Raw genomic sequence first — 22,334 nt, 5'->3', positions numbered from 1 at the left:
AAAACTTTTCCATCGATTTTTAAGCTAGTGATGTCATTAATAAAGATAAGGAAAAGTAGAGGACCCAATACTGAACCTTGTGGTACCCCACATACAACATTTTTGAGACTAGAGTCTGTATCATTTGCTCTAACCAGTTGTTTCCTATTATCCAAGTAAGATTGAAACCAGTTCGAAGAAATACCTCGAATTCCGTAGAAATCTAGTTTTTTATCAAAATGTCGTGATTCACACAATCAAAAGCTTTGGCATAATCACAAAAAACAGTGGCAGTGTGCAGATTATTGTTTAATGCTTGATAAACCTCATGTAGTACAGAAAACATGGCATCTGTGGTACATTTATTATTTAAAAAGCCGAACTGATTTTGTGATAAAATATTGTTATCAACGAGAAAGGACATAAGTCGTGCTTTTATGAGTCTCTCAATAATTTTGGAGAGTACCGGTAGTAATGCAATAGGTCTATAATTGCAGGCATTTGATTTTTCACCACCCTTATGAAGAGAAATAATGATGGCCGTCTTTAGGCACTCTGGAAATTTACCTTTCTCAAAAGAATCATTAATTAGAGAGATAAGATCTTGCTGATATTTAAACTAGATTAAGGTAATTTATTGGTATACATTATAGAGGGGGTAATGTTTATTGAAATTTTGTTGATATTTAAGCTAGAATATGGTAATTTATTGATATACATTAGGTTATAAATATTGCAATTAGATCTTGCTGATATTTAAACTAGATTAAGGTACTCTCCCAACACACTGTCTGGGAGATTTGAGAAAATTTTTATGGATAGTCCATCGGTACTACAGGAAGATTTGCTTTTGATATTATTGATTGTCTGAATCAGTTCAGATTTATCAACCGGTCTTATAAAGAGTGAATCTCATTTTTATACAAAACTGAACATTATTATGTAATTAAAAAATGTGCAAGTTCCCTATTGAAATAAGGAGTCCTTCAGGATATTCAAAAATTGAGCGGAACACCTTTAAACCCCAAAAAACCTTTATTTTTCAAGGTTTTTAAAAGTTTTTGCGAAGTGAATCTTATTTATTGCGAGCGATACAACTTGAATCAGTTTAATTTTTTTTTACATTCTATGTGAATACAAATAAGACAACTTTAGTCTATAAAATGAAGAATATCCCAAAAAACCTCATGAAACCAGTTTTTGAAAGTGAGGCACCTTACGGAAATACCTGGAAAATTCAGAAATATAGTTTTTGATAAAATACACAAAATAAAAAAATTAGAGCTGCAACAACCAGCAAAAAAAAAGTTAACGCTTTTTTCGAAAAAAAAAATACATTTTTAGATTATGTATACTCCATCTACGGGTCCATAAAAATAGATATGTTTTTTAAATCTTAACTATACCTGTGAATTTTTTGAAATTTTAAAATTATTGACTCTCACCTAAAAAAATAATAACGAAACAATGACGTAAAAAATGAAAAAAATTTAATTCTTGGAACGAGGGCATTTTGGTTATTTTAACGGGTGGTTCCCTTTATCTGCCTCTTTACATGCAAATAGAAAAACATAAACTATCGTTAGTATCAGTCGATTTTGATGTTTTAGCACAAATCGTTATTTAATAAAGTCACAAAAAAACACGCCAAATAATCGAAAGATAAAAAAAAAATATGTTGTAACAAAACGTTCTGCAGAAAAAGTAGATTTAGATAGACAGTCAGTCCACAGTCAATCGAACGTACCCATTTAATCTAATACTTTCTAGTTGTTCCTGGTTCAATCTTTTTGGTTTTCCAAATTTGTCCTTGTGCAAGCTTCACAAAATAATAGGATAAGGGTTATAAACTCGTCAAAATTAGCATGTCTTCAGTTTTATTTCACATACACAACATCAAAAATAAGAAAACCACAAGGAAAAATAATTTCCTCTAGTCGGCTATACAGGGTGTTTCATTAACAATTGTCCATATAGTAACTGGAGAAACCTTAGCACAAAATACGAACATTTAACCCAAAATACTTAAATAAAATATTCTTCCTTACCGAGATACAGAGTGTTTTATTACAAATGTTCTAAAATGATTTTAGCCCATTGTTAAGGCATCTCTTAATATTTTTGAAGTTATACTTCTTTACGGGCGTAATGACGGTGAAATTTTATATGGGAAAACCTAGCGACCGGGCGCATGCGCATTATAACTTTGTTCTGATTGGATGTTCAAATGACATGACAAAAATTATCCAATATGGCAGCTGTGGCACAGCTGTGGGACTGCGTTTGGTTATAATGTATGCTTGTTGCGTTTTAAAATTTGTAGGAAGAGAAACAACAAACAAAAAGTTAGTTAATGGTTATACTGCCTTTTTAAATAGTTTTCATATTATATTTTTGGACTTATTTACATAGAAGAGATGATTGTTTCATGCCAATGTGAAAGCTCATCAAAGTGTGCCTAGTATGAGTGCCGCAGATCTCGCTTATTCAAAGCTAAAGAATCTTTCACTGGTAAGTGTTTTATAAATAGTTGATCAAATTTTGTTATGATATTTGAACATAGCCACTTTGCACGACGCAAGTGATTGCGAAATTTATTAGTCGTTATACGGGCTCTGATACCTACCTTGAACCTACCAAAATACATAAGTAGTATGTAATACTTTTATTTACATAATTTATATTTATATTTACATAATATATTGTCTTCTTACTCTATGTTTTGTTGTATTTTTTCAATTCTAAATCATTTCAATTCAAAATCAAAATAATTTAATTTACATAAGTTAAAAATGTCAAAAGGTTAATCTGTTTAGTTAGACGATCTTCGCACATAATGACAAGCTGTCTCTGTGGCGCAGTTTTAATGCGAGAGAATCCCAATACAACGCAAATACCAGCCGCGTGGTAAGTTGGTTCGAATCCCAATAGAAACTTTTATTTTTTTATTTTTTTTTTATACATTTTATGATTGTAAGTATATTTATTATATAATTTTATTTTCAGAAAATACGTATTTAGTTAAAAAATTTTCCGACAATTAATGTTCAGAAATCATTTGTGGCATTTTTAGTGTGTTTGTGTGTGTTTTATTTTTTTATTATTTTAATTTTTGGCACTGTTTTAATAAAAATGTTTGAGAAGTAGTAAGTATAAATTAATTTAATATTTAAATAAAATATAAATAAAAAGTATATTAATTTCGTTTATAATCATATAATCATATAATAGAAGTATAACTTCTTACGTGCGTACAAAGTACACACATTCTTTTTTTTGTTCAAACTTGACACACAGTTTACACATGTTAGGATACTTTAACTAGTGTTGAAAGGTAGTTTTCCGCTGTTACCAGAGGCGTGCTGTAGGTATATATACTTCCTTTTAGCCCATTTCCCCCCTTACAATCTACGCCACTGTCGTAAGTCATTTCAGCATGTTTTTTTGATTTTTCGTTACTTTTTACGTAAATATAATCCTTTTGTCAAAATGCGATAGAGTAAGTAGTTTTCAAGTTATTTGCGTTTTAATGTAATGGATTCAATAAAATTATGTATTTTAGACACATAATCTTATTGAATGTAGTTTAAAATACATGCAGTAGGAAAAATGAAAGAATACCCATGAACGAACATATAAAACACGCTGTATTTCCTGTCACTGTGTCACACAAAAAATTGACCAGCGCAAATACATGTAATAATTATTATTACATGAACTTGCGCTAGTCAATTTTCTTTGTGACACGGTGACAGGAAAATACAGCGTGTTTTATATGTTCGTTTATGGGTATTCTTTCATTTTTCCGACTTGTAATCTTATGGAATCCATTATCTTTAAACGCAAATAACTTGAAAACTACTTACTTTATCACAATGAGACACAAAATGATGATATTTATGTAAAAAGTAACAAGGAATCAAACAAACATGCTGAAATAATTATTACGACAGTGGCGTAGATTGTGAGAGGGAAAAGGGGCGAAAATGAAGTATATATCCCTACGGCACGCCTCTGGTAACAGCGGAAAACTATCTTTTAACACTAGTTAAAGTATCCTAACATGTGTAAATTGTGTGTCAAGTTTGAACAAAAAATATTAAAAGGTGCTTTAACAATGGGCTAAAATCATTTTAGAACATTTGTAATAAAACACATTTGTAATAAAACACACTGTATCTCGATAAGGAACAGGGCCTATTTTACCACTAGGCCCCTGAGGCACCTGCCTCGGGCCCGCATTAAATGGGGCCTGGAAGGATCACACAAAAAAAATTTATTGCAATAACAAAATAAATTTTCAAAATTCTTTCATTTCACGAACTGGAAATCACCTGCCACAAATACATCTCCGTCATCTCCTATAAAAAACGACAATGTGAAAACGTTTAAATCTTTTCAAATCATTTCAAAAATATCTTATAAATAAAATCGACCGAATCAATATATTGATAAAATTAGTGAATGTATTACACAACTGGATTATAAAAAAAACCAGACATTTTCAAAGTGCAATTTTTTATAAATTGAAAGCTAAAGGGGAAAAATTTCTTTGCGAGTAGTTAGTGTACCTACAGTCCCAAATATAGCCGTGTAGTCCAGGGTAATAAGGTTTTTTTCATGATACTTCAACAGCCAAGATACTGAAGCGTTTTTTCGACAGGTAATAACTGTAAGAACAAATTGTAACTATTTCCTGCGTAAGATCTGGCGGACATTTTTATTTATAAACAATTTAGTGTCAAAAAACAATATTTTTTCTTTTCTTGCAAATTAATGGAAAATAGTATGACCTATGTTTTTCTTAGTACAAACATCTTCGAGAGAATGGAAAAAGCTTTAAAATGGTGTATAACAAAGTTTAATGCACTCATTTATTGTTAATATAATTGCGAAAAAAGGTCAAAATTTCAAAATAAAAAATTATTTAATAACTATTGTAAAAATCAGTATAGAGCTTTGAAATTTTTGTAAAATGAGGGGTCTTTGGTGCTTAATATGTGACAAAAATTTCAAAGCGATTCGTTTAATTGTTTAAATTTTATTCAAATTGTTTATCCCAGAGAGCTTTTTTTGCAATAATATAAGTCAGAAAAAAATAATGTTAGGACCATTCTACATGTGTCAAATGAAAGAGCATGAGCTAAACTTTCAAATTGGTTTAAAAAAGTGCATTTATTGGTAATAAATAATTATGCAAAAGTATGTTCAATTTTCCTTATAAACTTTTTATTTTTTTTATACACTGGGGTGCAAAATTATCCGGACACCTTAAAAATGGGTCATTTTTGATGTCTCGAATTTACTAAACCTGTTGTCCGATTTAAATGATTTTTTAATATGTTATAGCCTGATTTGTTAAAAATATCGCTATAATAATATTGTTACTAAACGGGTAAATTCTCATTGTATACCGGGTGTACCAATTACACTGTTTTTTTTTTCTCAAACTTCGCATCACCCTGTAAAATATTTTAGCATTTATAAAATACTGAAATTAAAACCCTACTATAGATTCATGTTTTCTCAACATTTTGTTTTTTTATTCATTCGCTTATGTTGGACCATAAAAAAATTAGGTACTTTAACAATTAGCCATGTTTTTCATGAATACAAGGTGTTTTTAAACAAGTGTGGCAAACTTCAAGGGGTAATTCTACATGAAAAAATAATGACAGTTTGCTTTATAAACCTATGTCCGCAAATGCATCGTTTCTGAGATAGAGGGTGTTGAAATTTTTCTTACAAACTGACGATTTATTTATTGCTTTAACACCGCTTGAGATATGCAAATGAAATTTGGTGGGTTTTAAGACGTAGTTATTGTACATTTTTTGACATACAATACGGGTAATATGAGCGGTTGTATTACCCGTATGCGCGCCAATGGTGAATATTAAATGCTTAATTGTATGTCAAAAAATGTGCAATAAGTACGTCTTAAAACCGACCAAATTTCATTTGCATATCTCAACCGGTTTTAAAGCAATAAATAGATCGTCATTTTCTAATAAAAATTTCAACACCCTCTATCTCGGAAACGAAGCATTTTCGGACATACCGTTTATAAAGCAAACTGTCATTATTTTTTATGCAGAATTTCCCCTTAAAGTTGGCCATACTTATTTAAAACACCCTGTATTGATGAAAAACATGGCTAGTTGTTAAAGTACCTAACTTTTTTATGGTCCAATGTAAGCGAATGAATCAAAAAACAAAATGTTGAAAAAACATGAGGCTATAGTTGGAATTTAATTTCAGTATTTTATAAATGCTAGAATGTTCCACAGGGTGATGCGAACTTTTAGAAAAAAAAAACACAGTTTGATTGGTACACCCGGTATACAATGAAAATTTAACTGTTTAGCAACAATACTATTACAGCGATATTGTTAAAGAATAAGGCTATATTATATTAAAAAAATCACTTAAATCGGACAACAGGTTTAGGAAATTCCAGATATCAAAAATGACCCATTTTTAAGGCGTCCGGTTAATTTTGTACCCCAGTGTATAATACATTATATATATTTATTACAATTTTTCATCAATTATCATATAAATAACATTACGTGGTAGTTATGCACCTAAAAAACGGTAAAAAATAGATTTTTTTGAAAAAATTTATTCAAAAAGTTTAAAGGATTCAAAAAAAGAAAAATTGACGATACTTTTGCGAAATTATTTATTACTAATAAATGCATTTTTTATTCACTTTTTTTAAACCAATTGGAAAGTTTTAACATTATTTTTTTCTGACTTATGTTATTGCAAAAAAAGCTCTCTGGGATAAACAATTTGAATAAAATTTAAACAATTGAATGAATCGCTTTGAAATTTTTGTCACATATTAAGCACCAAAGAACCCTTATTTGACAAAAAGTTCAAAGATCTATACTTATTTTTACAATAGTTATTGCGAAATTAATTTTTTTGAAATTTCAACCTTTTTTCGCAATTATAAAAAGGCTGTTTTTTAACACTAAATTGTTTATAAATAAAAATGGCCGCCAGATTCTACGCAGGAAATAGTTACAATTTCTTCTTACAGGTGTTACCTGTCGAAAAACGATTCAGTACCCTGGCATGTTGAAGTGTCACGAACAGGGTATATTATGTATTTTTGTCTTGTTACCGTGGTCTAGTGTTCACTGTTACGTTTGTAAACTTATTTCCACGAAAATTATTGTTTTTCTAACCTTCGATGGGTATAATGACTGGAAAAATATCAATAGGACAGTTATTCAACATGAGCGATCTCCTAAAAATATTTCATCAATTGGTGTGTAGTCAAGAGAAGTAGTACTCAGGACAAATTGTAACATTAATGGAAAAAAGTTACTTAGAAGAAAAGGAACATTGGAGAAACCTTCTTCAACGAATAATAGCAACCATTAAATTTTTGTCCAAGATCGGTCTATTCTTTTATGGTTCAACAACCAAATTATTTACAAAAGGAAATGACATATATACAGTGTGTCGCAATTAAGATAAAGAGAGCCCTATATTTTGGTTATCAAAACAAATACAGATTTGAAGTTTTGCACAGTTATACAGGTTGAATGTTCACATTTTTCAAGATACTCAGCTGAAATTTAAATGTTAAAAGCGGCCTACTACGACTCCCCAAGCAAGGTAAATTTGCGATTTTTTGCTTCGCGTTAAAAATATAGAAAAAGTTATTTGAAAAAGATGTTCCAAATATTATTCTAACTCCACACACCAAATGTGATTACAAAATTCACACTTTTAGTTTTTTCATTATTTGTAGTCAGGATCCTAAAACTTAAAATTGGCTGGCCCGAAATGCATCTCGGGACAGACGAATTTTAGGGTCCTGACTACAAATACCGAAAAAACTAAAAATGATACACGAAAACTAATACGATACACTTTTCAGCAACTGATACTCGAAGGAAAAATTGAAAGTAAGAGGTCTGGAGCGTGAATAGATGTCATGGCTGCGTAATATTTGCCGATGCACAGGAATCCATAGCTATGAAATGCCTCGCAATGCTGATAAAAACCGAATTATTTAATCCTGATTATCTATCATCTCACCTGAGAAGACAATGTACGGTGGACAGTGGGCGCCTCCGCAGAAATGCACTGCTCCTTAAGAAGAAGAATCTTCAACCTGTATGTGTCTGCAAAACTGCAAATCTACATTTATTTAATAGCCGAAATATAGAGCTGTCTTCATTTTAAATGCGACATACTGTATTTAAACAATGTTTAATTGTTTAAATATAAATTTTATTTTTTGTTAATAAAAATTTTAATTTCTGGTGCAACTATATTTCTATTAAATAAATATTTCATTTTAAAAAGTTATTATTATTATGAAATCATATTTAGGGGCCCGAAAATTGTGTATTGCCTCGGGCCTGATTTGAAGTAAAATAGGCTCTGGTAAGGAAGAATATTTTATTTAAGTGTTTTGGATTAAATATTCGTATTTTGTGTTAAGGTTTCTCCAGTTACTATATGGACAATTATTAATGAAACACCCTGTATACCATTAATCACAAAAATTAATTAAAATCCTTTATAAAAGCTATATTTATATTAAAAAGACCATTTCGGGCTATATCACGGAACGTTTTCTGAACAACAATTCCACCATCAGTGCTGTTTACAGGTATACATTCTTGAGCCACCAAAATACACACAGCGGCAAAATTAACGAAACACCTTAAAAATGGGACATGTTAAATATCTCGAATTTCCTAAACCTGTTGTCGCCGATGCTGGGATTCGATTTTTGGCCTTCTGCGTGGAAGTCAGACATCCTACCGCCTGAGCTGTCCGGCCCATAAATAAAATAATATAATAAATAACTTTATTGTATACAAAAATGTTACTTTGTATTTTTAGATATACTTTATACACATATATTTCGATGTAGATCAATCATGTATACCTTGTAAGCAGCACTGATGATGGAATTGTTCTTCCGAAACCGTTCTGTGATGTAATCCAAAAGGGGTCTTCTTTGATATAAATACACCTCTTTTAAACAGGATTTTAATTAATTTATACTATTAAAAATTAACGAATAAAATGAAAAAGGGAAATATTTTACATATTTTTTAATTTTATGAAGTTAGTACGTCTCTAATGTCGTAAAATGGCAAGTTTTTCAAAGGATAAATAAGATTTACATTATACATTATAGAAAGAAATATTTACGGATAATGAACAATGAAATGTCTTTAAATCGCACAAAAAAAGGAGAGACAAGGATGTGTAATATCACCAAGACTGTTTATAGTCTTCATACACTGGATAGTAAAATAAAACTGTTTCTTAGGTCACAATACAGCTCTTTACTACCAGTTCGCCATAATTTTCCCACCAAGGAATTGAGGATTATGATCAGACCCGATATCGGTCCCAGGGTAGGTTCAACTCCATGCAATCCATCTCTAGATCTTTACCAGATCAATATGGTTTCTTTCGAGGTGGTCATCCGATTGTTGTGGGGAGTGTTAGGTTTACAGTCTTCTCGGAGGCACTTATTAAGACCATGTGTCTGAGTCTAGCCAGGCTCTCGGCTCTCATGCATCAGTTTTTCAGGCCGAGATCTTTGCGATCCTGGTATGTGTTCAAGAGATTAGACAGGGCTTGTTCAGGCAGGATCATCTCTATCTGCTCCGACAGGGCTTTGGAAGTGCCCAAGATCAGTTCTAATCTGGTTCTTGAGTGGAAGAGAGCCTGGATGATGTTGCTCTGACCACAGGGCTAGGTAGGTATGGGTACCGGGACACACAGGTATGGAAGGCAACGAACGGGCTGACGCCCTGGTAAGACAGGGCTCATCCCCTCTGCCTGTGGGACCCGAACCTGTGATTTGGGTTCCCTTCAGTACTAGTCGGGGTAGTCTCAGGGAGCTTCTTCCGCGGAGGTTCCAGGACTCCTGGGCCAGTTGTTGAGGTTTGAGACAGACTAGGTTCCACATAATGGGTACATCCAAAAGTCTCACAGCCCAATTGCTTCTTCTAGATCGTAGAAAATGCTCCCTGGTGGTCAATATGCTCACCGGCCACTGTAGACTCCGACGGCACCTTCATCTGCTTGGACTGACGGATGACTCACGGTGCCGTCTATGTAATGAGGAAACTTAGAGGAAAGCCTTTTTTCGGCATTCTACTTTTCCTTCTACTGCCCATAGTTCCCCGTTGTTTTGTCTATGTGGCCGAAGTAATTTAGGCTTTGAACACATTTCAAAAGCTTTAATCTTATTTCTATCGATTTTTTTAAGAGTCCATCTTTCAGCTACGTATGTAGCAATGGGAAAAGTAAGGGCAATTAGACCAGGTAGGATCTGTTTTTAGGTGGATGTGAGAGGTGGCATTCGGATCTTTGCAAATAAAGTTAGGTGACAACTTCAATAATTATAATTGACTTATGCTCCCTCTCAAATATGCCCGGAACATTAATAAAAAAATAAAATATTTAAAAATTTCAAAAATTTCTTTTTTTTTTCTACTTTCTTTGCTTATAACTTTAAAACGATTAATTTTGGAACAAAGGAATAAAACAAAGATAATTAAATTTTCTATCAGATACGATTGGTTAAAAATGTCTTAATTTATCACCCTTGCTGCAAATAGCAATAAATATAAAATAAGGGGGCAAAACAAGCCTGCCTTTATTCAATGTTTTTCCATCACTTAGGTTAACCTTGGAACCTTCCTAATTCGCATAGAAAATTTTTTGTAATGTGCTAAAACCGTCCATCAAATTTCATTAAAATTGACTTACTAGATTTTGCATAATAATTTTGCAATCTAAACATTTTTTTAAAAATTAAAATTTTTTAAAATCTTGCACAACAAAAACTAGAACATACAAAGATTTGTCAATTTTTTTACATATAAAGAAGCACTCCACCTATCTAATGCACTTTACAGAATTGAAATTGGACTATTTGAGTGGCCTCAGGAATATTTACAACTTTTTGGCTTATAAACAAATTAGTGCTGTGGCCAGGAGGGGGTGCTACGGGCTCCTTTATTTAGATGGACTTACCCAAGTTTTTTATGTATTTTAACCCGTAGAACACGAATTTTTTGGGTAACAGTTGATCAGGATGTCGATAAGATTGTTATAAACAAAGAACTTGAAAGAGGAATTACATAACATCGATTTTTCGCAAAATAAAACATTTTTTTTTGTATTTCTTAGGTAATTCTAAGCAAAAAATGTTCTTACAAGTTTTTTCGTAGGATGTATAATTTTCGAGATAAACGCGGTGGAACTTTCAAAAAATCAAAAAATTGCAATTTTTGAAGGCGAATAACTTTTTATTAAAAAATAAAATGGCAATTCTGCTGACAGCATTTGAAAGTTTAAGACCAAATATACCGGTTTTAATTATTTGCATTGCTAAAAATTAATTTTTTATTATTAAACAAAGCTATTTGTCTATAAGCCAAAAAATTGTTTATAATTTTAAAACATTGCTGCGGCCCCTTAAATAATCCGATTTTAATTATGTAAAATGTATTAGATAGGTAGAGCACATCTTTATATGTAAAAAAATTAGCCAACTTCTAAATGGTCTACTTTTTGTTCAGAAAGATTTTTAAAAATTTGAACTTTTTTAAAAACATTTAGATTGCAAATTTATTATGCAAAATCTATTAAGTCAATTTTAATGAAATTTGGTAGACCGTTTAAGTAAGTTATAAGAATTTTCTAAGCGAATTACTAAGGTTCTAAGTGCCACCAAAGTGGTTAAGAAACATTGAATAACAACAGGCGTATTTTGCCCCCTTATTTTGTATTTATTGCTATATTGCAGAAAAGGTAATACATTAAGACCTTTTTGACCAGTCGTATATCATACAAAATTCAATTATCTTTATTTTATTTCTTTACGACTTTGTTCCAAAACGAATCGTTTTAAAGTTATAAGCAGAGAAAGCAGAAAAAAATCGATGTTTTTCGGAATTTTTAAATATTTTAATTTTTTTTATTAATGTTCCGGGCATATTTGAGAAGGAGCATAAGTTAATTATTATTACTGAAGGTGTCACCTAACTTTATCTGCAAAAATCCGAATGCCACCTCTCACATCCAAAAATAGACGTTTTTTTACAGATCAGTCCTGGTCTAAATTACCAACCTCTTAAATATCTACAATTATTCTGCATACATCAAATATAATAATCCCTGTGTGACCACTGGGATTATTGATTCTGAAAATGGTACAGAATCTAGTACGTATATAAAGAAAAAACAACTGGATAACCCAAAAACACAAAGTCATAACACCAGGAACAATATCAATTCAGACAAATCATTAAATGAAACCTTTTTTAACAATATGCTCCTCAGATCAGTTTTATAAAAAATAATGATACTAAACAAAATAAAATGTAGATAACAGATTCTTACCCTCTTTCTCTGATATATTCGAGCTGCTTTCCAGTCAGTCTTCTTGGTTCTCCTTTTCCGTCCACGGCTACAGCATCCAACTCGTCGAAAGATGGCGCTATAAACAGATCCCTGAGGTGGTACTTCGACTTCATACGACCCAAAGATCCATCCGAAGATACCTGAGATGTGGTGAATAGATCACAGTGTGACACCGGACTAGGAAGAACTAAAAAAAGGATCAATTGTAAATATTTCTTCTGTTAAAAAGTTACTAGCTGTGTAAAAGGCTAGAACGATACATTAAGCGGAAAAGCAGTTTGTCTGGGATAATAACATTTGCACAAGACTTTATCACCAATGAATAAATCAATGATTAAATTCGATGAAAATTAAAAGGAGTCAAGAAGAATTAGGTTTTTTATTTTGAAAATTTTGTAATATTTACAATCTGTCCTTAACTAAGAACAATAGGTAAATTATTTGACACAAATTGAAAATTTGACCTGTAGAGGGAGATCCAGTGATCACCCTCTTTAAATAAATTAAATTAAAACAAGTTAAAATAATAACAACATTAAACAATAATTAATTATTTATATGGGAAATAAGCCACAATTAAAATGAAAAAAATAATTTTATTAACGTTTCGACGCCCAAATCGAAACGTTAATAAAATTATTTTTTTCATTTTAATTGTGGCTTATTTCCCATATAAATAATTAATCATTAAACAATAAGTTTAGTTATCACAGATTATTCGAATCTTCTTCCCAGGTCCACTATTTTGAATTTCTTCAAGTGTCGTACATCATTATGGTCATCAGTGAGGTTACTGGCTAACTTGTTTGGATGAGATTCTAGTCTCTTGGAATATTTTTTGTAATATTCTGTTATTACTGTTTTTATGGATGGCACATTGAGGTCTTGCTCTATCACATAGATTGGCATGTACCAAGGGGCATTCAGCATTGTTCTAAGGACTTTGTTCTTGAATCTCTGCAGTATTTCTAGGTTTGTTTGACTGGCTGTCCCCCAAAGTTGGATACCATAGGTCCACACTGGTTTCAGTACAGCTTTATGTATCAGCAGTTTGTTCTCAAGAGATAGTTGGGATTTGCGGCCGATGATCCAGTACATTTCTCGAAACTTTATTCCTAGTTGTTTTCTCTTTGTGAAAATGTGCTTTTGATCAAGGTGGATTCCTAGGTACCTGACAGTATCAGTTTGTGGGAGTTGTGTTTCGTTCAGAGTTACAGATGGACATGTTTGTTTTTTCATGGTGAATGTTACATGGGTGGATTTACTCTCATTCGCCTTTATCTTCCATTTTTTAAGCCATCTTTGGATATTGTTAAGATATTTTTAAAGAGTTCTGGATGGTGTGATTGGATCATCGTGAGAGGCTAGTACAGCTGTGTCATCAGCAAAAGTTACACACGTTGTTCTGTTACTTGTAGGTAGGTCAGCAGTGTACAGCAAGTACAATATCGATCCCAAGACACTTCCTTGTAGTACTCCGGCTTTTATTGGTCTTAGGCTTGTGTATTTATTATCCTGCTTGACTAGGAAATGTCGGTTGGAAATATAGCTTTTTAGGATTTGATAAAAAGGATGGGGGAAGGTTTTTCTTTAGTTTATAGGGGATATAAGCACGTCATACCTTGTCGAAGGTCTGACCAATATCCAGGAATGCAGCAGAACAATATCTTTTATTTTCTAGATCGCTTCTGATGTGTCTTACCAGTATATGTACCTGTTTTATCGTTCTGTGTTGTGTTCTGAACCCAAATTGGTGTTGGGTAATTAGTTTCCTTTCTTCTATGACTGGGGATAATTGTTTAAGAAGTTTTTCCAAGATTTTTGATAGAACAGGTAGCAGGGTTATTGGTCTGTATGAAGTCACCTGAGTTTTATTTTTCCCGGGCTTAGGTATGAGAATAATTTGAGCAACTTTCCATTATTCTGGATAGTACCCCAGCCTAGATATTGCATTAAAGTTATTAAACAATTATAGTGAGACTCGATAAAATTGGAGGCACTGATAAAAAATTTGATGTAGTAAAAAAACTTGGGAGGTAGTCAGAAAAAATTGAAGATAGATACGATAAAATATGAGAAATTCAGAAAAAATTAGTGGACTGACTGTAGATGGCAATTAATTGGATCCCCCAATGCACTGCGATGGGCAAAATCACTAGTTTTAAACATAATTACCTGACTGACTAATACATTATACACGAGCGGGACACCCTCAAAAAAGCGCTTAGTTTTCGAGATACTGACCACGGAGGGGTGAATGGCTAATTTTAGTCATACTTTATATTTTCGAGGGTGCTGAAAACGAATGAGGTTTATATTGAATTTTATGTGGCGCATTGTCAAAATCGCAATTTGAACCGAAAAATAAAAAAAAATGAAATCACGTTTTTTTGCGTTTATCTCGCTACAACTCCGTTCCATTTTAATATTTTTTTCTGAAATTTTTACAGTATATAGCTTTATCATGTTTGAAGACAACGGTACCTGTTTCAAGCTTTTATTCTTATCCTGATAAAGGTTATGAATTTTTCAAAGAAAAAGGTGAGGATTTGTGCATTGCAAAGTTTAATCGCAAAAGTTGTGTGACGAAGTTTAAAATTTAGCTCCTTAATAACGTTTATGTTGAAGTAGAGAGTACAAAGAAGTTTTCTGGTAAGTTTTAGATCAAAATGTTTTATAGAAAAAAATAGTGCAGCTTTTAATGTCGACATCAGAAATCCCCAATATAACGCTTATTTTTCGAGATACTGACCATGGGTGGAGAATGGCTAATGTTGGTCTTAGATTATGTTTTTGACGGTGATGAAAACGAAAATGAAATTTATTTTAAATTTTAGGTGGGGGAATATTGGCAAAATTGCAATTGTTTAAATTGCAATTAAATCACGTTTTTTGCGTTTAGCTCGCTACGACTCTGGTCCGTTTTAATATTTTTTTCTAAAGTTTGTACACTATATATCGCTCACTTTTTTGAAGACAATGGTTTCTGCTTTAAGCTTTTAGTCTTATTCTAGTAAAAGTTATGAATCTTTTAAAATACAAGGTGCAGATTCGTGAATTGCAAAGTTTAATCGCAAAATTTGACTCACAAAATTTTAAATATAGATTTTAAATCAAATTTTAAAATAAAACATGAAAACAAAGAAGTTTTCTGGAAAGTAATGGATCAAAATGCTTTATAGCAAACAAATTGTGCAACGTTTAACATCTACGTTATAAATCCCCAAAATAACGCTAATTTTTTGAGATACTGATCATTGTAATGAATGGCTAATTTTGGTCTTACTTTATGTTTTTGATGGTACCGAAAACGAAAATCAAGTTTATTTTGAATTTTAGGTGGGAAAAAATTGTCAAAATCGCAATTTTGCCCTAAAAATAAAAAAAAAAGTTAAATCACGTTTTTCTTAAAATTAAAAGTTGCACCATATTTTTTTATAACACATCTAGATCTAGAACTCCCCATAAAACTTCTTTGAACTCTATGGTTTAACATAAACGTAATCAAATAGATAAATTTTAAATTTTGTCACTTAATTTTTACGATTTAATTCTGCAATTCACGAATCTTTACCTTTTATTTTTAAAAATTCATAACTTTTATAAAAAAAGATTGAAAGACTACAGTTTCTTTCATAATATTCACAAAGGTAAGAAATATATGCCGTAGAAATTTTAGAAAAAAAATATTAAAATGGAACAGAGTTGTAGCGAGTTAAACGTAAAAATTTGTGAATTCACTTTTTTTTTCATTTTTAGGTTAAAATTGCGATTTTGACAATGTTCCGTCACATAAAATTCAAAATAAACCTCTTTTTCATTGTCAGCACCATTGAAAACATAAAATAAGATCAAAATTAGCCATTCACCTCCCATGGTCAGTATCTCGAAAAATAAGCATTATTTTGGGGATGTATAACGTCTATATTAAAAGTTGCGCCATTTTTTTCGTTAAACATTTGTAACTACACACACCGGCAAAATTAGCCGAACACGTTAAAAATGGGACATGTTTGATGTCTCGTATTTCATAAACCAGTGGTCGGATTTGAGTGATTCTTTCAGTATGTTATAGCCTTATTATTTAAGAATATCGTTGTAATAATATTGTTACTAGACAGGTAAATACCATTTTATACTGGGTGTACCAATCATACTGTGTTTTTTTCGTAAAGTTTGTAACACCCTGTGGAATATTCTAGCATATGTAAAATATTAGAATTAATACTCGACTGTAGACTTAGGCTTGCTTATCATTTTCCTTTTCGATTCATTTACTTATGTGAGATAATAAAAAAGTTATGTACGTTAACAGCTATCCATGTTTTTCATCAAAAAATCCTCATAGTAGGGGAGGAAAGTATACTAAATTTGCAGTTACTCGAGCGTTATGGGGACCTATTGAATTGTGAAGAGTATGTGCTAAAATCAGAAAAAGGTTAAGTTAAGTTTTCCATAAAGTGGGGGACTTTTCATTTTTTAATTTAATGTTCCATTTGAAACAATCATTTTTCTCCGATTATAGCGCTGTCTATCCATAATTCGAAAAAATATGTCGAATAAAAGTTGCTTATTTTTACGTAAAGAATCTAAATCTGCAATAAAAATTGGGGGCTCCTATTTAATATTTTAAATTAAATCCCCCACCCCACCTCCGTGGGGGCTCGTGACACCCCACGGAGAGGGGTAAATTAAAAATTATAAATACGACCCCGCGATATTTTGCGAAATGAACATCAGATCGTAAAACTGCAAAATATACCTATTCAATATTTTTCAAAAATCTACCGAATGGCACCAAACACAACCCCCCACGGAGGTGGGGTGGGGGGTTACATTAAAATATTAAATAGGAGCCCCCAATTTTTATTGCAGATTTGGATCCTTGACGTAAAAATAAGCAAGTTTTATTCGCAACGTTTTTCCTATTATGGATAAATGGCGCTATAATCGGAAAAAACGATTGGTGGAAATGCAAAATTAAATTGAAAAATGGAGAGTCCCACACTTTATGGAAAACTTAACTTAACTTTTTTGGTTGTAGCACCCACTCTTCACAATCCACTCCAGGTCCCAAGAACGCTCGAGTAATTGCAAATTTACCATACTTTTCTCCCCTACTATGAGGATTTATTGATAAAAAACATGGTTAGTTGTTAAAGCACATAACTTTTTTATTTTCCAACATAAGCAAATGAATCAAAAAAGAAAATGTTAAGAAAGCATAATTCTACGAATTCGAGTTTTAATTTTAATATTTTATATACGCTGGAATATTCCACAGGGTGTTCCGAACTTTAAGAAAAAAACACAGTATGCTTGTTACACCCGGTATAAAATGACATTTACCTGTCTAGCAACAATATTATTACACCGATATTCTTAAATAATAAGGCTATAACATACTAAAAGAATCACTCAAATCGGACCACTGGTTTATGAAATACGAGACATCAAACATGTCCCATTTTTAACGTGTTCGGCTAATTTTGCCGGTGTGTGTAGAACTTTCCAGAAAACTTCTTTGTACGCTATTCTTTAACATAAACGTGATTAATAAGATAAATTTTAAATTTTGCCTCTTAACTTTTGCGATTAAACTTTGCAATTCACGAATCTGCACCTTGTACATTAAAAAATTCCTAATTTTTACTAGAATAAGACTAAAATCTTAAAGCAATATACCGCTGTCTTCAGAAAAGTGAGCAATATAGTGTACAAATTTTAGAAAAAAATATTAAAATCGACCAGAGTTGTAGCGAGTTAAACGCAAAAAAACGTGAAAAATTCATAACCTTTATCAGGATAAGAATAAAAGCTTGAAACAGGTACCGTTGTCTTCAGAAATGTTAGAGCTGTATACTGTAAAAATTTCAGAAAAAAATATTAAAATTGAACAGAGTTGTAGCGAGGTAAACAAAAAAACGTGATTTCTTTTTTTTTATTTTTAGGTTAAAATTGCGATTTTGACAATGTTCCCCCACATAAAATTCAATAAAAACCGTATTTTCGTTTTCAGCACCTTCAAAAATATAAAGTATAAATAAAATTAGCCATTCACCTCTCCGTGGTCAGTACCTGGTCATTTTAGGGGTATCTCCCGCTCGCCTATTAGTTCCACAAAGTACTTACTTATAGGAAACGTCTTCCAGTGGTACAGAAACTGCTCAGCTACCTGCTTGATGTTGTTAACTAGCTGCTCCACTTCCGGAGGTGCCCCCACGAGGGTTACGTCAAACCTAAGTGGCTCCCTCTCTGGTTGAAGAGGATCGTGACCAATTATACCACTGTCATTCGATCTCAGAGGATAGAGAGATGTTGGTCTAGCTGCATAATGATGGCCTTCTTGTTGGACAGGGCGGAAATCGAGTCGAAGAGAAGCTGCAGAAGAATACGCATATTTTTTAAATGTATCTATTCTGTTTAGATGCTTTTCGCAAACAATCTAATCTTATAAAAGCCTAATGCAACAAGTCACCCAGTCTGTCCAGGACATTTGTCGATATGTAAACATTTAAATGACATTTAATAAACTTTATTTTAAAACGGGAAAAAAAGTTTTTGTTTTTATTCGATTCAGAGTTGGACCACCATCTCCAGATAGCTATTTCTGCCTCTCAGGCGTTATCAACGAAGCTATGTAGTCACAACTCTGAATCAAATACTAACAGACTGTCTTATTTAATAGTCTAGGCGCCAAATAGAGGTCACCGTGTCATTTTCAATTCTGATGGACAAACTCAACGGTTTCTTATGGATTTTTGGCTGCTGATTACGAATTTCGAGGGGGGATTTCGATCCGAGTGGTCAAAAAATTGTTATAAACAATTTAATTATTTATAAATTGTTTATAAGGCTCTGGCTCATAAACTAAAAAAGATACAAAAAAATGTTTCAAATAAAATTTGTTCCATAATAAAAAACGAAGAAACAACCGTTTACTAAACTTAAATCCAACAATTAGAACTCAAGATATTGTAAAATTAGTGCACAATGCAAATTGCAAATTGCAAAATAAGTATTTTTCGAAGCTTTATCAATCGTAACTCGGCTTCTACGCATGTAAATGAGCCTTATAAGGTGTCCTTTTAAAGCTTAATAAGAGGCTTCCAAACAAAGTTTGTTAAATTATTTGATCCTCATTTTTTTTTAAGTTATACCCGTTTGAAGTTATAATTTTCTTAAAAATATTGTACATTCATTTGTTTATAAGGGTTTCAAGCAAATTTGAGCTATAAACATTTATACTTTAATTAACAATAATGATAGAAAAACTCAAAAGGAACAATTTGAGCTTACGAAACTGTTAGTAAGTTTATTTTTGGCCAAGATGTCGATATTTTAATGGCGCGCTATGAATGAGGCGCAAGATTGGCTCACAGCGTAAAGCTTCACGCGCTAAGATCTCGATGCAAATTATATTTTCTATGTATATATACGTTATCTTCATTTTTCATTTTTGAAGATCCTAATAAAATTTTATCATATACTTCTTATAATTAAATCATCATACTGTATCTCGTATCACCTTTCATTCTATTTAATTTGTCTTCTTATTTTTGTACTAAATGAGAAAAAAAACACATTAAAAACTAATATTTCAGAAATATAACTAAAAGTGAGTTGATATTATTTATTATTACTATTTTTACAAACATTTTCTTTCATACATCGGCATCGAGATATACAGTGAATCTTAGCTTTTTTACATCTGTATAAATTCTTCGAGCAATTTTTACAGACACATGGTGGTACTAAATCTGATTTTGAAGGCATTAAAATTAAAACTTTTTGGGACTTCAGAGTTTCATTATCTATAAGATATCCATATACAAGTGGATCAAGTTCTTTTGCAGAATCTTCGAGGTACGTTAATTGTGTGTACACAACATAAAATGCTCGTTTTATATGTAAGTGGATTGAGTTTGATGTTGGTGGCATATCTTTAACAAGAGAAATGCCTCCTTCAACAAGAGAAAACAAGAGAAAAATCTTTACAAGTATTTGCTGTTTCAATTATACGTGCACAACCGTTCTCAGTAGAAGACACTTTGATGTTGATATTTTTTTGACATACAATACATAATTTATTATTAACTAAATTATTCATTATTGCAACGAATCAATATCACATTACACTATTAAGAGACAATGACTTTGTTGTAACAAATAGACAGAACTGACAGTAGTATATTATATTATTGTAGACATTGATAGACATATTAAGAATAGTCAAGGCTTCCTGAGCAAAATAGTGTAACACGAGAGCAGCCGATCGGTATATTTACCATGATATTTATTACTTGACTGTGAGTTGATCTTGAGCCTCAGAGCGTGCTATTATATTATCAATATATTGGCCAAAAATAAACCTACGAACACTTTCCTAAACTCAAAATACACCTTCTTAGTTTTTCTATTATTAGTTTTAATTAAAGTATAAATGTTTATTGCTCAAATTTACTAAAAACCCTTATACAAAAATTAATGTACAAATTATTTAAGAAAATTATAACTTCAAACGAGTATAACTTTAGAACAAATGAAGATAAAGTAATTTGACAATTTTGTTTGGAAGTCTATTAATTAAGCTTTAAAATGAGACCATGAAAAGCTCATTTTACTGCGTAGAAGCCGAGTTACGATCGATAAAGCGTCGAAGAATACTTAATTGACTGTAAGCCGATCTTCCGCCTCATAGCGCGCCATTAAAATATCGACATCTTGACCAAAAATAAACTTATGAACATTTTCGTAACCTAAAATTGTTACTTTTGAGTTTTTCTATCATTATTGTTCATTAAAGTATAAATGTTTATAGCTCAAATTTGCTCGAAACCCTTATAAACAAATGAATGTACAATATTTTTAAGAAAATTGTAACTTCAGGTATAACTTTAAAACAAATGAAGATCAAGTAACTTAACAAACTTTGCTTGGAAGCCTGTTAATTAATCTTTAAAACGACACCTTCTAAGGCTCATTTGCATGCGTAGAAGCCGAGTTACGATCGATAAAGCTTCGAAAAATACTTATTTTGCAATTTGCAATTTGCATTGTGCACTAATTTTACAATATCTTGAGTTCTAATAGTTAGATTTAAGTTTAGTAAACGGTTATTTCTTCGCTTTTTATTAAGGAACAAATTTTATTTGAAACATTTTTTTATCCCTTTTAGTTTATGAGCCAGAGCCTTATAAACAATTTATAAACAATTAAATTGTTTATAACAATTTTTTGACCACTCGGATCGAAATCCCCCTCGAAATTCGTAATCAGCAGCCAAAAATCCATAACAAACCGTTGAGTTTGTCCATCAGAATTGAATATGACACGGTGACCCCTCTGGCGCCTAGACTATAAGGGAAACTACCGCGAATACAATAATTCCACTTTTGAGACGCAAATCAGCGACATATCTCATAAAACGAGGAAGACTAAAAACTTTATTTTATTTTTTTATATCTTTTTAATAACAGCTTCAGAATAACTGAACCGATTTAGCTAATTTCGATTCTGAAACATTTGTAGAAATCCAAGGAGCATTTAAAGGGTGAGAAAATGTGATGAAATTGTTAATAAAATACTAAATACACCTAACCTCCTGGTGAGGAATAACGCTGTTATGTTCCATAAATAAAATATTAGCATTTATTGTTCATCAAAGAATCAACAATATAATAGACACAACTCTCAGAAAAGAACAAGCGGGTTTCAGAAGGGGAAGATCCTGTATAGACCAAATTTCGACGGCAAGAATCATCATAGACGAAACTATAGAGAAGAACGCAGGCTTGATAATGGCCTTTATAGACTTTGCTAAAGCCTTCGACAGCATAAAACATACAGCCCTGTGGAACATCTTAAAGCTAAAAAAGATCATTGGAATAATCAAAATGATGTATCAGCAAACAACATGTCAGGTACTG

At 31.8% G+C, this 22,334-nt stretch overlaps 1 protein-coding gene across 3 annotated transcripts in view; it reads right to left on the bottom strand.

The window, feature by feature from the left end:
• The window catches only part of LOC126890640 (uncharacterized), a 98,332-nt gene that overhangs the window by 40,073 nt on the left and 35,925 nt on the right, over positions 1-22,334 (bottom strand). For 2 of the 3 annotated variants that reach the window (XM_050659733.1, XM_050659731.1), the window contains exons 3-5: positions 18,538-18,786; positions 12,385-12,592; positions 1,727-1,798 (exon numbers count right to left, since the gene is read on the bottom strand). In XM_050659733.1, the coding sequence (XP_050515690.1) occupies positions 1,727-1,798; positions 12,385-12,592; positions 18,538-18,786 (529 nt within the window). The remainder of the gene's footprint in view (positions 1-1,726; positions 1,799-12,384; positions 12,593-18,537; positions 18,787-22,334) is intronic. The other variant, XM_050659732.1, reaches the window with a different exon arrangement.

Source organism: Diabrotica virgifera, chromosome 8 (assembly GCF_917563875.1).
Source record: "Diabrotica virgifera virgifera chromosome 8, PGI_DIABVI_V3a".
Classification (NCBI taxonomy): Eukaryota; Metazoa; Arthropoda; class Insecta; order Coleoptera; family Chrysomelidae; genus Diabrotica; species Diabrotica virgifera.
This window is presented reverse-complemented; position numbering and strand designations above follow the sequence as displayed.